Genomic DNA, 17,161 nt, shown 5'->3' with positions numbered 1-17,161 from the left:
GGTGTGCAGAGTACCTGCGGAGTATCTAGGGTACACACATTTGTTTCCATATATCTCGACATTGGTCATACTAGCCATTCTTTGCCTGTTTTCCCCCGTGGATATTTTAGCATGTTGTTCTTTTATAGAAGTGTATTATTGTATTTCACTATGGCAACAGCAGATATTTCTATTCATTTCACCCCTCCTGAGGTGAATCCAGTCTCAAGTGGAATTCCAGCAGCCTATTGTGTTATTTCTGGTTTGTGAATAGATTAGTGTGTGCGTCATTGTCTCATCACGTGTGTGTGTGTGTGTGTGTGTGTGTGTGTGTGTGTGTGTGTGTGTGTGTGTGTGTGTGTGTGTGTGTGTGTGTGTGTGTGTGTGTGTGTGTGTGTGTGTGTGTGTGTGTGTGTGTGTGTGTGTGTGTGTGTGTGTGTGTGTGTGTGTGTGTGTGCCCTGTGTCCCTGCCTGTGTGTGTTTTCGTGCCTGCCTCCTCTGTGTATCTGAGCATATGCACCTGTGAGTGTGTTGGTGTGTGCGCATCATTGAGAGTGCACTCTGAAAGGGTCATTGCCGGAGCCAAAGCCACTGTAGGCTGTCAGACAGTGAGAGATGCAGCACCTCTAAAGGCCATGATTTTGGGGCCCCGTTGTCTATTAACAACCCTGCAACACTTCTCAGGGCTGTCTCGCGTTGCCCCCTCGGGCCCCCTCAGGTCCCTGAAGGAACAGCAGAGAGAGGCTGCTTCTCCGAGTAGGAGACGGCCCCTCTCAAACCCTCCAAACTCTAATTTTGACATCATCAACAGCATCTGACAGTAATGAGGCACCGAGTTGTCAGAGCGGCCACCAGCTTAGCTCAGTACTGTATGAGTATGTATGCTTTTATTCAGGGATGTTTGGTAAAGAAAAAGATGGATGAATGTGATGGCAATGACTTTACATACAGTAATGTGAACGCTAATGCCAACATTTTGCATGAAAGGTGCCTATTCTCAAAATAAAAAAGGTGCGCAAACAGCATTTCCGTGTGTTTACACTCCTACACAAATCAAATCCCTGGTTTTATTATTTTACTCCACCTCCTCTCTCATCCTACCACCAACCCCCCAGCCCATAGCTCCTTTCCTAAGGTCAAGGGTTAACACGTCGTAATGGCTTTGTCGCCTCCCCCGGTGATATACACTGGCTCAAGTGTTGGTTCCTCACACCCCCACTGTCATGTTGTGTATGCATATGCATATGTGTCAGTCCTTCCTCACCGGGGGGGGGGGGGGGGGGGGTTTCTAAGGTTGGATTTATACATAGAACCCCTCCCCCATGCCATTCAGAGCGGGCACAACAGGCACCCTTGCGGCGCACCTCAGAACAGATAGTGTAGAGATGTGTCCGTCACTTCATGTTGACGCCTCCTCCATAACATTCACATCAAGACATTCTCCCTTGAAATGATTCTTGACGCGAACCTACATCAAATATCAAATATTGGCTTGGGCAAACAAATAGAATGAATCCATCTATCCTCCCTCGTATCAACATGGGCCATCTGTGTTTATCACGCTATCTGGCGTTCCCATCACCACAGAGGCTTTTGTGTTCACAACCTGGCATTTTCTTCCTGTATTTGTTTGGTGGTCCATCAGTCTATTTACTTTATCACGCTGCCAAATCATCCATTTACGCTCCCATCTGTCCGTCAAACTATATCTTAGCATCCATTTGTCTAACTCTCTCAATCAAAGCAGTGCTGTGTCAGGGCAGAGTGGCTTTCTTCCCTCCTGTATTTCGTCTCCGCAGGTCTCACCATTAGACCCGTGTTTAAGTGGTTCCGGCTGCAGCACAAGTCTCCCTATACTTTCTGCCGGCGTATATACATACAGTACATGCATACGGGTCACACATATAATTACAGGCAATTCACAGCTCTTTCTGTGTTGACATTTGGTTGAATTGGATGGTGAGTGATTCTAGGTTGTTGTGCTACATGACACAGAGACAGTGATGTGTTTTTGCAACGGTGAACGATGCTGACAGTTTTGTATGTGCTTTGATTGATGTTGGCCTATGGTATCATTGAATGCTATGGTATGGTCCAAGGTGTGTGCTTTTGGCCGCAGCCACTTTATTACACTGGTACAGAGGACACGCGGTGGAGGTTGCGGAGACAAGTCAAGCTGTGCTGAACCAGGCCAGTGCACTGACTCCATTTGGTCCAGCTCACCCCAGCTCTGGCCTCTGGAGCTGCTAGTGCCCCAAGGCCCACCCTGGCCTCCCGCCGAGCCCCCTATCAGTTTTGGAGGATCAGCGATTGACCACCTCGGGCGGCCCTGTGCCTGGACCTGATGGATTACCTGCTACCCTGGCTCAGGACTAGGAAAAGCCCGGGCCCTAGCTGCACTAGATACGACAGACCCCATCTGTGTTCATTGCTGACTCCAGCTCCAGTCTGCCCCCAGGGCTACAGGCTTAGGCCAGTAATGAACCCCCCACTCAGAGGCTTACTGTCCATGCTATTTTCCCCACAGCCTAATATACCCCAAATGCTAGCCTTTTGCCAATATGGACAGCTAGCCTAGCAATGAATCTCAAACAGGCATTGAGCACGCACCCTAACGATTTGAGGAGTGTATGCACAGTTGAAATGGATTTTTCTATCTGAAGCCTGCTTCCTGAAATCTACTGCTGAGCAGATGATCATGAATGGGAGTTATGCCTCTGGCGCTTGATCGATTGCAAGAAGGTTTTCATCTTTTGCCTGTTTGGTGCGTTTGTGCATTGCCTCGACTGCCAGGAGAATGCTAGGAAGTATTGTTCCGTAGCAAAAGAAACAGATATCAGTCCAGATATCAGAAGGGAAAAGGGCCCAATGAGAAATCACAAGTACTAGCGGCCTGTCAAGCTCGTTGTTTTCAATCAAAGATAGAGGCCTAAAGGACTGAGCACACGCTAGGCTGCAGAGGAAGAAGTTTAGACTTTTTAGTTTTGATCGTGAGTTTGACACATATACACACACACACAGTTGTTCTCTATCTTCCCGTCACACTGTTTGTCACTGGTACAAACCTGTCAAAGCCGTCCCGCCGAGGAGGTAACCTAGTACTCTATCTCCCCTCTAAAAAAATATATTTGTTTATGGACACGTGTAGTGATTTCCAGGTCTCCTGCGCCGTATTGTGTTCCCGAGCTGTCAAGAGACATTACTCTCAGCCCCTACTCCCCTTTCAGCGACAGCGAGCAGGGGAGAGAGAGAAAGAAAGAGAGGGGGCAGCGGACAATGGAGAAGTGTGGGGGGAGGAGGGACCGGTGTGGAGGGGCACAGCAGTGGGCAAAGGAAGACGCAAGGCCTGTAGCGAAATCAGCTAAGATCCTGCCTCCTTTCAAATAAGGGGCTAAAAGGCCCCGTTGGTCACTACTTTAATGCAGTCCTTAAGGTAGATTTGTGAGAGAGAGGCATTTGGATTGGGAGAGAGAATAGGTTGTTTTGAGTATCTGGGTCATTCACCAGTGTGTGTGTGTAACTGGTGAGCAGCGTGCTACATGACAGACGACCCCATGCGTGATTGAAATCCACGATATGGACATGAGAGAGATTCGCATCAGTTGTGTTTGGAGTCAACGGCGCTTTTATATCCCATTACCGTTTCATTATCCTTTTGTCTCAACACACTGTCAGATTAGGCTCACTGTTAGATTCACTTTTCCCTCCAAAGGATTTTCGCTGGGTATACATACACGCCATGCACACCATACTTTAAGCTTATCTGCATTCTTCTGGAATTCCGAGCGGGAGATTGGAGTGTTTTGTTGTTTGGGGTTGCTTTTTGGTAGTTCCTGGGGATTTGGGCATTTGACAACTATCCCTTTGATTTCATGTAAACACCTGTAAATCTGGCCATGCTTGCATGGGATCCTGAGATAGAGAGAGAGTGAAAGAGGGGGACAGGAAAGAGGGGGAGAGGAGTGAAGGGGGGAGAAAGTGAGTGAGAAAGATAAAGAGAGAGAGAGAGAGAGAACGGCCGAGAGAGAGAACGGGCGATAGAAAGAGGGAGGAGGATTTCAGCATCTTGCCTCAGCATATCCAGGCCCACCTTCTATGTTTCCTCTGTCACACCACTCTGATCCCCTTTTCCATCTGACGCGGGCCCCGTGAAGAACACCCCCCTAGAATGCCCTGACTACCCGCACACTCATTTAGCTGACATTACTGAAGACCTAAGGCCTTCACAAGATACCAGACACGAGACATTGACATGCTTTGCAGTTGTATAGCTATAAAAAATAAACCAAGCTTTCAGTGAGCTCTTGCAGTTTTTTGTTGTTACATTCTGTTAGGAAATGTTTAGCAATGTTTAGAGGGGGTCTACTTAAGTCAATGCAACTCTGCCGCAATCTGACAGCGTTATAAAATTCTTTACAGTGTCAAAATTGTGTTATTGTGTTATTGATTATGTGTCCCTTCACGTCAGTCAACCTATTTTTTTTCCCGACACTGTCACACAGCCAGTGCAGTGGACTTATAACACATATAACAGATGCCTATAACAGAAGCTGATCAGACAGATGTGAAGTAAAGCTCCTAGCAATCCCCTAAATTCATTCTGTGTTGTTGACTATACATTTCAAACCCAACTGATAAATTACCCATAGACTGATCTGAGATCAGATTTTAAAGGGTCACAGTCTGCCCATGTTCTTCGACCTTAATCCCTCTCCACTTGTCTTGCTCTCTCTCCCTCTCCTCTCTTTCTCACTCTCTCTCTTTCTCTCTGCTATTTATCTTTCTCTCCACCCTCTCTCTCTCCATCTCACCCCCCTACCCTCCTCCAGAACTTAAGTTACCCTTCAGTTGGACTCCAGTTTTCCCCATTCAAAGCAATTACTCTCATCTTTGAACAAGCCTCTTTTATGGTGCAAACTGTAGTTTTGCTTCTGCAACCCTATAAATTAAAGCCGGAAAAATGTCTGTTCTGCCCCCCGCATCCCATTTATATATCTTGCTTCTGGTGTTTCTCGGAGCTCCATTACTCTGCAGCCACTAGCCCTGGCTGAGGGCAGGGAGAAGATGTGAGGGAAAGATAGAAGTTGCAGCGGATAGCACAGCTCTCAGAGAACTGGGAGTAATGGCGGTGTGTTGTGTGACGCGGAAAAATATTGAATCACCCCGTATTGCATTTTGTCTCATTGAAATATAAAGTGTTGTGTGAGTGTGTTTGGCCGCGTGTGTGTGTGTGTGTAATTATCCTAGAAGGAAAAGGATGATGATGGTGATTATGCTTACCTCTACCACTGTTATCTTAACCCTAATGGATACATACAGTGTGTTTATGTAGATGCCAAAGCAGCAGCTAACCCAGATGTTAATGAACTTTAACATACTGTATTTAATCCCTGCTCAGTTTACCGGAACAGTCTTCCTGTTTATATAGGGAACGCCTGGAAGATCTGACTGGGAATGCTTTGATAGATTACTAGCAGGCTTCCTCTTTGCGTTCGGATCACAGGCCCCGCTGATGATGTAATGCTGTGTAATTAGTAAAGGATGAAAGTAACACAAAACCCATTATGGGTTTTCATCTCTTTTTGGAGGGACCAGAGACGCAGGAGCTCCCCATCGCTCCATCACAACTTGAAATGGCATTTTACTGGACGCTTTCCAGTAAATCAGACAAGAGCTCTCTGTCTGTGTGTGTGTGTGTGTGTGTGTGTGTGTGTGTGTGTGTGTGTGTGTGTGTGTGTGTCTGTGTGTCTGTGTGTCTGTGTGTCTGTGTGTCTGTGTGTGTGTCTGTGTGTCTGTGTGTGTGTGTGTGTGTGTCTGTGTGTGTGTGTGTGTGTTCGCGCGAGTGCGAAGGAGGCCTCATGGTTGGTTGTCATTTTGGCGTCCTCCCTTCATATTACCTTTGGCCTATCCAGGCCGCGTCTCCTTGTGGCATGGATCCCTGGGATGCATTGTTACACACCCCTTAGAGTGTGTTCGTGTGGTGATTTGCCACTCCTTACTCAACCCCCTTGGCGCGCTGCTTTACCACTCGAGAAACAAGAAACAATGCCAGTCGTTTGCATTTAATTACGCTCTGTGAGAGCCAGACAAGTCCCCACTGTAACCAGGAATGCTCTTATTATTTTGTCAATTCCCCCTTTCTCCCTCTCTTTGTGCTTCTGTGACTTCGCTAACGCTAAAAGATGCCGCCTCGGGGAGAAGCAGGTAAAGGGAGCCATCAAAACCGATGGCAGCAGACAGATTTGTGATCAGTGCTAGATATAGCCTCGAAGTCGTTTGGTGTGTGGTTTTCCTTGTGTAGTGTGTGTGTGTGTGTGTGTGTGTGTTGCTATGGGTGTTTAAGTGTTTTCATCCCTGTAGAGTATAACTGTAACGTTTAGTCTGCCAACAGACATGGGCCGCTGTTTGTGCAGTTGTTGTCGCTAGATTGACGTGGGGAGGAAAGATTTGCTTTTATACCTGACGATGCGAACTGGAAAGGCTATTAGAAGCAAATGTTTCCACTCTGAAGTATCCTCCAATCGGAGATGCATTTGATTTTACCGGCCACCTTCCCTCTTCCCTCCTCTCAAGTCTGTGTAAAAGCTTACCCATACCTTCAACAACTTGATGCCAATTACCCATGTCGTTTTCAAACTGTTGTCCGGTCACCTGAATGGAAAGGCAATCCTCGCTGGGGAACTTGTAGAGATGGGAACGGTGTGAACCATTTCCAAGTTCGACCTTCTACACAGAATGGCTGGTTCTTCGCTGCGCCGAACAACTTCAAGGAGTTGATCGAGTGTCTTCATGCCGACCTTAAGCGCATAATGTGTGCAACTTTCAAATCTTCAAAGTGATTCCAAACAGACGGCGATAATTATTTCCTGGAAGTGTTGAAGTGTTTGTGTTTTCTCGCTCCGTCCCTACTCTTCATTTCTTGGCCATACCCAGTCCCTCTCCTTTCTCTCTTTCATCTCTCCTCTCTCCTCCTTCTTTTCTCCCTCTCACGTCTGGTAATAGATACAGCCAGTTCGAAGCCCCGTATTAAAGGGAGGAGGACTGTATTCTGCAAGTGGCTCCGTTATATGTTGTTCTATTGGGCTCAAGGTCGGAGGCGAGTGCTCGTCCCGAAATGAGGTCACCTTGATTGGAATTGCAAAAGGCGAGGAATCGGACGTGGACGTTTTCTGGCACCAAATTATTTTTTAAAGTTGGTTCTTTGGTCTCTCGTTTTAAAGTTTATTGTTTACCATTGGTGGTGGTTTGCATGGAACATTTGGCGCCTGCGAAGTTGTTCGAGCTTGCCCCTTAGGCACGAGAAACCCTTGGAAGCGTTTTTGAAGATGAAAGGGAGGGTGATCGTGGAAAGTCTCTCAGATGTGCTCTGCAATATAGAGCATGTGAAGTTCAGAAGGTCACAGGCTGTAACTTTCACCAACTCAAGTCAGCGGGAAGCATATAGCACATCTGTCTCTCTACATGCATATATATATATATATATATATCTCTGGCGTTCTCTGCCTCTTTCTTTATCTCACTCAGGCTCTCTCTCTTTATCTCTAGATTCCTCACTCTCTTTTTCATATCTGCCTTGCTTTCTTCTTTCTGTCTGTCCTTCTCCCCCTCTCCTTTTCAATCTCCCTCCCTATCTGTTACCCCCCTCCCCCTGCTTTCTCTCCTCCATCCTACTCCCCCCTCTCCTTCTGTGCGCCATCTGCATGCTCTCTCTCAATCTGAGGCGTCTGTGTTGGAAGTCTTGGTAGTGGAGATGTGTGTACCCCACTGCCGTCACAGTCACTCTGTCGCATTAAACAACGCCCAGCCCGGGACACCTGGCACCCCACAGCTGGCACTGAGTAATGGGCTCCACCATGGCAGTGCCAGGGGCGGCCTGCATGGGCTTAGCTAGCTACCTTGTTTCCGTTGATATCTTGCTTCCTGGCCGCCCAGTGCTGCCCAACCCTCCTGCCACCTGGCATGGCGGGACCGTGCCATGGGTAGCCATGGGCAGCCATGGTTGGCCTGTTGGAGAGGGAGGGAGGGATTGTTTGTAATTCTCTCATGGACTTGGGAGCGTGGACCGACGCAGCCAACCCAAAGGGTTCTAAGTGAGCTGGTGGGCTCGCAGGACCAGCCAGAGTGAAACCTGTTGCGTAAATATTGGAAGTCCTAATAGAAATTCGGGAACACCTTGCCTCACCTTACACCAAATCCTGTTTGAAACTAACCAAAGACAACTCACTCTCACTCTCTCTCTCTCTCTCTCTCTCTCTCTCTCTCCTGTGTTTGTGTACTTGCCTGGCACCCTTGATCTTTAGGGTTGTGTGGTGTGTGTCTCTGCTTTAAGTTTGGCCTGCATTAAAGGGACATTTCTAAATTGTGCAACTTCAAATTGCTCATCTCCAACACCAACCCAACATCAGCATATGTGAAAACGGTGCATTTTAATGTCTTGTAACAAAAAAGATAGAGGCAGATAAGTGTTTCCAATGACATCATCAACTGATTAGTAGACCAGGCACCGCACCAGGATTTTTTTCTCCCCCAGTGCTAAGAGGGGGGCTTGACCAATACGTGGGGTTGCTAAGAAAATATTTGATTTTCATGACATTTAAGTGCATGTATTCCATATGTATAATCAGACAACTGTGCATTGGTAATAATGTTTCTGATGAAATGGCTATCACAACGTCAGAAATTACATGAATAATATCCAAAGTGCAACAACAATGAGAAGTGCAATGCATTTAGCCTATGCCTACTGTGCACACACTTGTAAAACGAACTGGCTTCATCACAATCTTAGTGGTTATATTTATATTGCAAACAAAAAGAAGTTGTAGGCCGACGATATACATGCGTCCTGTTGGTTATAATGTTACGGATTAAATGTCTATTGCAACATCAGAAATGAAAGGAATGATTTCCACAGTGCAGCCACAACGAGGAGTGAATTTACCCTATGCCTGTCAACTGTGTAATCATGGTGTAAAACGAGCTGGCTATCATTTTTCTTATGGATTATATTTCCATTGCAAAAATACTTGTAGGCCGACTGGCGTCTTCTTGTTCCATCCAGAGCCAGATCAGCGCAATTGAATCATGTTCCCACCACCGGACAGGCGCGATCTGTCAATAAATAAAAGGCTTTTCAGTTACCAAGTGTTGTTTTATGGAAGGACGATGCGTCTGTTGTTGTGGTTCAGTGAAAATAAGTCTATAATCTTCTGGACATCCTTGGTTCTTTCTGCGTGTATGGACAGGCAGGCAAGGTTGCTGAGTCGAGGGTTTGCCCACTATTTCATTCTGTATATCATGATGCGTGTACCTAGCGTTCACCTAGCGTTCACCTTGATGAGATTTTCTGTGCAACTGTTTTGTGGAATTTGCCTATGACCTGTAAAAGTTCAAGGAAGTTTCCCTGGTTGACAGCCGTGTCTTCTCTTGATCAGAAAACGGTCCATCGCAACGGGGCGAGATGGGCGACTAGCGAGCTAGAAGTTAGCTCACATAACGTAGTCTAACGTGCGCGAGCACACACACCAGACACACGCACACACACACACACACACACACACACGTCATAAGGTACAGGCTCGGCAAGAGCACGCAGCCAGGGATCAGATTGAGAACAGAATGGCAGGTTATTAACTTAAAAAATATTTTTAAATGTACAAATAAAAAAAACACTAAAACGCTTGAGGGGGCTTAACTGGGGCTATGCAGATTTGTGACGGTGTACCGCCATGCCTGTAGTAGACAATGCCTACTCATAATTGGTTCAAATCACACGCGGCACGCCGATGTCATAGGAAACACTTATATTCCCTCTATCTTTTTTCCCCACAAAACACAGAAACGCGCAATTATGTTGATGTTGGGGTGGTGTTGGAGATGATGAATATAAAGTTGATAAGGGAATATACAGTTGACATGCTAGCTGTGATGTGAGAATAGGTGGAAGGGCTCTCGAGTGGGAGGCCAGATCCCGAGCTCAATGGAGTTACTATGACACCAGACGCAAGCACCACCACTCCAGGCCCCTCTTGTCTCTTCCTCTCAACCCTGTTGCTCTCTTATTAATCAGCTTGGGTTCTGTTGTTGATGTTTTCCCTCCCTCCTCTCCTTCCCGTCACAACCCCTTTTTTTTTTTGAGGTACCGTCTGTGTGTTATTTTGACTCTAACAACACTTTCCTGTTCTCTCTCTCTCTCTCTTCTTTTTTTTTCTCCCTCTCTCTCTCTTCAGACAACCGCCGTGCGGTCCTGGAAAGGTCTCGATCACGCCACAACGCAAACCCCCATGCTCGATGATGGCCCGCGCCTACCAGAAGACGTTAGACAAGTGCCAAAGAGGCCTGCAAGGAGAATCTGAGGACGTGTAGTAGGAGAGATGGACCCCAGCCGTGTGGCACACACACACACTTAAACACTCACAGAAACATTAACAAACACACCAACACATGAACACACACATACACAATATATACAAAAGTATGTGGACACCCCTTAAAATGTGTGCATTCGGCCATTTCAGCCACACCCGTTGCTGACAGGTGTATATAATCGAGCATACAGTCATGAAGTCTCCATAGACAAACATTGGCAGTAGAATGGCCCATTCTAAAGAGCTCAGTGACTTTCAACGTGGCACCGTCATAGGATGCCACCTTTCCAAGAAGTCAGTTCGTCAAATGTCTGCCCTGCTAGAGATGCCCTTGTCAACTGTAAGTGCTGTTATTGTGAAATGGAAACGTCTAGGAGCAAGGACAGCTCAGACGCGAAGTGGTAGGCCACACAAGCTCACAGAACAGGACCGCCGAGTGCTGAAGTCCTAACACTCACTACCGACTTTCAAACTGCGTCTGGAAGCAACGTCAGCACAATAACTGTTCGTTGGGAGCTTCAGGAAATGGATTTCCATGGCCGAGCAGCCGCACGCACAAGCCTAAGATCACCATGCGCAATGCCGAGCGTCGGCTGGAGTGGTGTAAAGCTCGCCACCATTGGACTCTGGGGCAGTGCCGACTGGAACGCCGACTGCAAGCCAGGCCTAATTCCCAACATCAGTGCCCAACCTCACTAATGCTCTTGTGGCTGAATGAAAGCAATTCCCCACAGCAATGTTCCAAATTCTAGTGGAAAGCCTTCACAGAAGAGTGGAGGCTGTTATAGCAGCGAATGGGGGACCAAACTCCATGGAATGAGATGTTCAACGAGCAGGTGTCCACATACTTTTGATCATATAGTGTATATATATATACAGTTGAAGTCAGAAGTTTACATACACTTTTTCCCCCAATCGTTTTTCCACCACTCCACAAATGTCTTGTTTACAAACTATAGTTTTGGTAAGTCGGTTGGGACATCTACTGTGTGCATCACACAAGTAATTTTTCCAACGATTGTTTACAGACAGATTATTTCATTTATAATTGTGAGGTTGTTGGTGAATGTAAAAATGCGGAGTCAGGCGCAGGACACAGATTTGAGTAATAATCCGAATTTCCTCAAAATATAAGAAATGTTCCAACAAGGGAAAAAACAATATTCCAGAAAACAACAGAACGAACCCACATGACAAACAATAACGCACAAAACAGAGAGGGAAGCCAGAGGGTTAACTAAGGAACATTAAATAATAGAATGGAAACAAGGTGTGTATGAATAAGACAAAACAAAACGAAAAAGAAACGTGGATCGGTGGTGACTAGAAAGCCGGTGACGTCGACCGCCGAACGCCGCCCGAACAAGGAGAGGGACCAACATTGGCAGAAGTCCTGACAATAATTCACTGTATCACAATTCCAGTGGGTCAGAAGTTTACATACACGAAGTTGACCGTGCCTTTAAACAGCATGGAAAATTCCAGAAAATGATGTCATGGCTTTAGAAGGCTTCTGATAGGCTAATTGACATCATTTGAGTCAATTGGAGTTGTACCTGTGGATGTATTTCAAGGCCAACCTTCAAACGCAGTGCTTCTTTGCTTGACATCATGGGAAAATCAAAATAAATCGTGGACCTCCCCAAGTCTGGTTCATCCTTGGGAACAATTTCCAAATGCCTGAAGGTACCACTTTCATCTGTACAAACAATAGCACGCAAGTATAAACACCATGGGACCACACATCCGTCCTACCGCTCAGGAAGGAGACGCATTCTGTCTCCTAGAGATGAACATACTTTGGTGCGAAAAGTGCAAATCAATCCCAGAACAACAAAGGACCTTGTAAAGATGCAAGAGGAAACAGGTACAAAAGTATCTATATCCACAGTAAAACGAGTCCCATATCGACATAACCTGAAAGGCCGCTCAGCAAGGAAGAAGCCACTGCTCCAAAACCGCCATAAAAAAAGCCAGACTACGGTTTGCAACTGCACATGGGGACAAAGATCGTACTTTGTGGAACAAAAATAGAATTGTTTGGCCATAATGCCCATTGTTATGTTTGGAGGAAAAAGTGGGATGCTTGCAAGCCGAAGAACACCATCCCAACCGGGAAGCACGGGGGTGGCAGCATCATGTTGTGGGGGTGCTTTGCTGCAGGCGGGACTGGTGCACTTCACAAAATAGATGGCATCATGAGGTAGGAAAAATATGTGGATATATTGAAGCAACATCTCAAGACATCAGTCAGGAAGTTAAAGCTTGGTCACAAATGGGTCTTCCAAATGGACAATGACCCCAAGCATACTTCCAAAGTTGTGGCAAAATGGCTTAAGGACAACAAAGTCAAAGTATTGGAGTGGCCATCACAAAGCCCTGACCTCAATCCCATAGAAAATGTGTGGGCAGAACTGGAAAAGCATGTACGAGCAAGGAGGCCTACAAACCTCACTCAGTTACACCAGCTCTGTCAGGAGGAATGAGTCAAAATCCAACCAACTTATTGTGGGAAGCTTATGGAAGGCTACCTGAAACGTTTGACCCAAGTTAAACAATTTAAAGGCAATGCTACCAAATACTAATTGAGTGTATGTAAACTTCTGACCCACTGGGAATGTGATGAAAGAAATCAAAGCTGAAATAAATCATTCTCTCTACTATTATCCTGACATTTCACATTCTTAAAGTAAAGTGGTGATCCTAACTGACCGAAGACAGAGACATTTACTAGGATTAAATGTCAGGAATTGTGAAAAACTGAGTTTAAATGTATTTGGCTAAGGTGTATGTAAACTTCTGACTTCAACTGTATATTACACACACACACACACACACATACACACACACACACACACACACACACACACACACACACACACACACACACACACACACACACACACACACACACACACACACACACACTGCCAGGTCCTGAAGAAAAAGAAGACCCCTAGAGAGGCTATGCTGAACTGAGGAGCTGACAAAACAAGAACAGTACATTTTCACTCACAGAACATTCAATAGTCATACTGTTGGACTGACCGCCTTACATATTTATTCACTACTTTCTCATGGCTCTGCCTGTACATGAGTGTTTAAAGCTTGGGTTGTTTTGAAAAAGCTTTTGTTTCTTTGTTGTTTTTGCTTTTTTTTGACTGGACACGTCATACATGGTCTCTCAAATTGTCATATAGGTCCACAGAGCTTGTCCTCTCATCTCTGGTCATATACTTCCGATTGGATGCAGTATTGCTTGAGAAATGTGAGTAGTGATGTAGCTAGAGAATAGTCAGTGAGGACTGCACTATATTGTATGCTTATCAGCAAGAAGATTTTACTAACCACATCCAGCAGAGCTGTCCTTTTCTTTTCTGCTTGTATTCAACACATCCAGCAATTGACTGTGGCCACAGGTGTGAAACCCCTTTTTCTGTCAAATGTTATTTTCTCTGACATGAAACCAGATCCTATTATGAATAACATATCTCACAACAACGACACAGAACTGCACCCTGTAAATGTGCATCACTGATCCTTGACTGAATTCTCCATATGTTGTGGACTGTATTTATTGTTTTGTGGTTTTTTTTCTCCCTTAGATGTCAAATGCCTTAGGTCTTGAGAGGTTTTGCTCGCTAGCTGTTCACGCAGAAACCTGAAATATATATGAACATACAAGCCTCAGCGGAAGGCTGCTTTTACTGAGCGCTCAACCACACAAGCCAGTCGAGCTTCTGAATTGCTAACTAGCGTTAGCATGCTGAAGCATTCGCTTGTCTGCTCCAGTCAGGCTTCTGAATGGCTTACTAGCATTAGCATGCTAATCCATTAGCTTGTCAGAGAGGGAAAGACACATGAATGGGTTCTCCCCATTTCTTAATGTCAGTGCTAAGAGCTTTCCCGATACTATCAGTTTTCTTCTAACCGTAGCATAACCTGCCCAGACTTCACATTCATTTGACAAGATGTCGTACGTAACAAAATTGCCATATAAAAAAAATCTGCAAATACATAAATGCTAGTTTGAGAATTCAGTTAGAAAATAATTATCTAAGTATTTTGCTAACAGTAAGGAGCCATTTGAGATTTTTTACCCCTTTCTTTCACACATATTTATTCCCATATTCACAAAGAGGGGCGAGAGCACGCTTGTCCCGTCCATGTCTGAGCAGTAAGCAGATGCTAGAGAAACGGTCGCTTTCCCCCAAAAGGCAACCGTAGCCAGAGGAATACATTGAGGGTTGATGCAGACAACATGGTGGCTGTCTCAGTAAGGGAAGCCTCCACACACCCTCCCTTGCCCTACTGCTTATGGCGCGAGTAACCGCTCGCCACAATGTGATGTAATTACCATAACACCGCTGGAAAAACTGTTTGCAGCAAATCAAGCCTTCCCTGTGATCAGAACAGAAGCTTGGGAGAAAAGCAATGTTGCCGTTTAAACAGTCTGCCAGCGAGGTGTGGGATGAGACGGTCTGTTGCACTCCTTGTCTTAGAAGCCTCACTGGTCAAGTTTGATCAATTCGATCTCCATAACATTCCATTCCTCCGGTTCAAGGTGCATGAGAGTTACCTGGGAGAAGTGTGGCATAGTCAAGAAAGGCGATGAGGCATATTCTTTTGAGATTGGGGTGTACAGTTACGGAGAAGCTTCATCCCAAATGGCACACCCGGCCCACATAGTGCGGTATTTTCATCTGGAGCCCTATGGGCCCTGGTCAAAAGTATTGCACTACGTAGGGAATCTGGTTCCATCTGGGATGCAGCCAGAGAAAGAAGTGAAGGCTATTTGCCATAGCTTTGGCTTCATACAATGTGTCATATACACTAGACAGACCCGTTGTGGAAGATCCAGCACTGCCAAAGGCATTGATTTGCCTTTTCTCATTAAAAATCACCCTTTTGTTCTATTTTACCATCACACAGTACATACCTTTTTCTTAACACTCCATTTCTTGAACTCCCACCCATACAACACTATGAACGTTGTGAACCCATACCCAAGGCGTTTGATTTGTACCTTTTTCAAATTCCGTAAGTTACTCCACGTGTGCCTGCGATTAGAGGAATGCCCCTAGCTTCAATGTGTTAGTTTTCTATTTAATTTCTTTGAATAATTAGACAGACAAATTGTTGTTTTTATCATACTTTAATCAAATGTGTTTTTTTGTGCCAAGTTTGTATTCAAAACATGAAAAACTGTTACAGAATGGTGACTGGATACTCAGTTTTAATGTTTTGTTTTTTGTATTTATCAAAAGGGATCAAATATCTCTCCTAGTCAAGTGAAATTATAGTTAAACTTGTACAGAATAAAATCTAGATTTTGAACCTGGTAGCCAACTCTTTAAACAAGTCCATAGTACACATTTAAGCAGGTAAACATTGATACATTGAAAATATGAAATTGTGATGTGATCACACATAATGGAACACAATTCATGCAAATATCATCAAATAACATCTTTTGGAATTTAACACAGAATATTTTGACTGAATTTGATTTTTTTTTATTCCAGATGGATCTCTAATTCTTGATTTCCCTGGTACAATGAAATCAGAGACTAAAACTACCTTCCCCATTTGTGATTGTTGTATTTTCCCCTGTAGGCTGGTCCCATATCTGTTTGTGCTGTATAGCCAACTGTCGCCTATGCAGCACAAGCAGATCTGTGACCAGGCTATGCTGTAGAGTGATAAATGTGTGCTGTGTATACGCAGATACTAGTAGCAGTGTTGCAGGTGGCAACAGTACCTGTCAATGGACTGAACCACCACAGTAGTGTTACAGGGTCCCTCTGATTGGGCCAAATCATTTCATGCTCACCCTGGGTTTGGCACTAAAGGCAGTATTCTTACTTGAGATCTGCTCTAAGGTGACCATACTAAGGGCAACCCGCTTTACTCAAAATGTTCACCCAGGTCTCTTATTGACATCAATAAATGATTTACATGAAAGTCTGATTTGGGCAAGTGGATCTCAAGTCGGAATACTGCCCTAACCGACTAACCGAAACCGACCATAAGAGCGATGTGTGTCAATGAGGCGGCAGTTGTATGTGAAGCTATTCAGGTGCCATCATTTTGTGTATTCTGATTACTGGCGACATTTTGGAGCGACGTTCAAACTGATTGACGGTGCACTTCAACTTTGATTTGAATTTCACGATTACATTGCCATCGCCACAGAAACCAAGTGAACTACTTGCAGATGTTATTTTCAGCAAATAGTTCATTGCTGCCACATCTCCTTATTGTTCCCAATTTGTTAGTCCTTTATAATGTAATTTGTCAATGAAACATTATGATATGATGAATAAAGAAAAGATGAAGTAACAATGTTGACATGATGTATGCTGCCATAGCCCTGCCTGCCCTCGGCTTTGTTCACATTTACTTTTTTTTTTCTTTTCTTAAAAACAATTTATATTTGTAATATCTTTGCATTTACTTGTATCCATAAGGAAGACAAATTGTAATCGTTATGCACACTGTTCCTGCGTGAAGTATGTAATGGAATATCATACTAAATAATAACCACTTTGTTATATAAATTGATCTCTGAAAGAAGTGTCATCTTTACCATTGACTTGTGCCTCCTAAGTACAAACTGTGTTTTTTTTATCAACCCCTGTTTAAATGTCTATTTTCCTGATCTAATCGCTGAGTATCGCCTGTAATTTTTGTAACACTTTAGCTGACAGGCATAACGATTTATTATGTCACTGTGTCTATTTTTATCTGACTTTAAAAAAAAATTTTTTTTGTTAGGATCATTTCCTCCTGATGGCAGAGCAGATGATACCTGT

At 44.7% G+C, this 17,161-nt stretch overlaps 1 protein-coding gene across 5 annotated transcripts in view; it reads left to right on the top strand.

Moving 5' to 3' along the window:
- LOC129828030 (protein diaphanous homolog 2-like) overlaps positions 1-16,910 on the top strand; it is a 644,069-nt gene extending 627,159 nt beyond the window's left edge. For all 5 annotated transcript variants that reach the window (XM_055889439.1, XM_055889440.1, XM_055889442.1 and 2 more), the window contains one exon: positions 10,209-16,910. In XM_055889439.1, coding sequence (XP_055745414.1) covers positions 10,209-10,273 — 65 coding nt within the window. In that variant the 3' untranslated portion in view covers positions 10,274-16,910. The remainder of the gene's footprint in view (positions 1-10,208) is intronic.
- The last annotated feature ends 251 nt before the right edge of the window (positions 16,911-17,161 follow it).

Source organism: Salvelinus fontinalis, chromosome 29 (genome assembly GCF_029448725.1).
Source record: "Salvelinus fontinalis isolate EN_2023a chromosome 29, ASM2944872v1, whole genome shotgun sequence".
NCBI lineage: Eukaryota > Metazoa > Chordata > Actinopteri > Salmoniformes > Salmonidae > Salvelinus > Salvelinus fontinalis.
The sequence above is the reverse complement of the archived record's forward strand: the minus strand, read 5'-3'. Positions and strand labels throughout refer to the sequence as shown.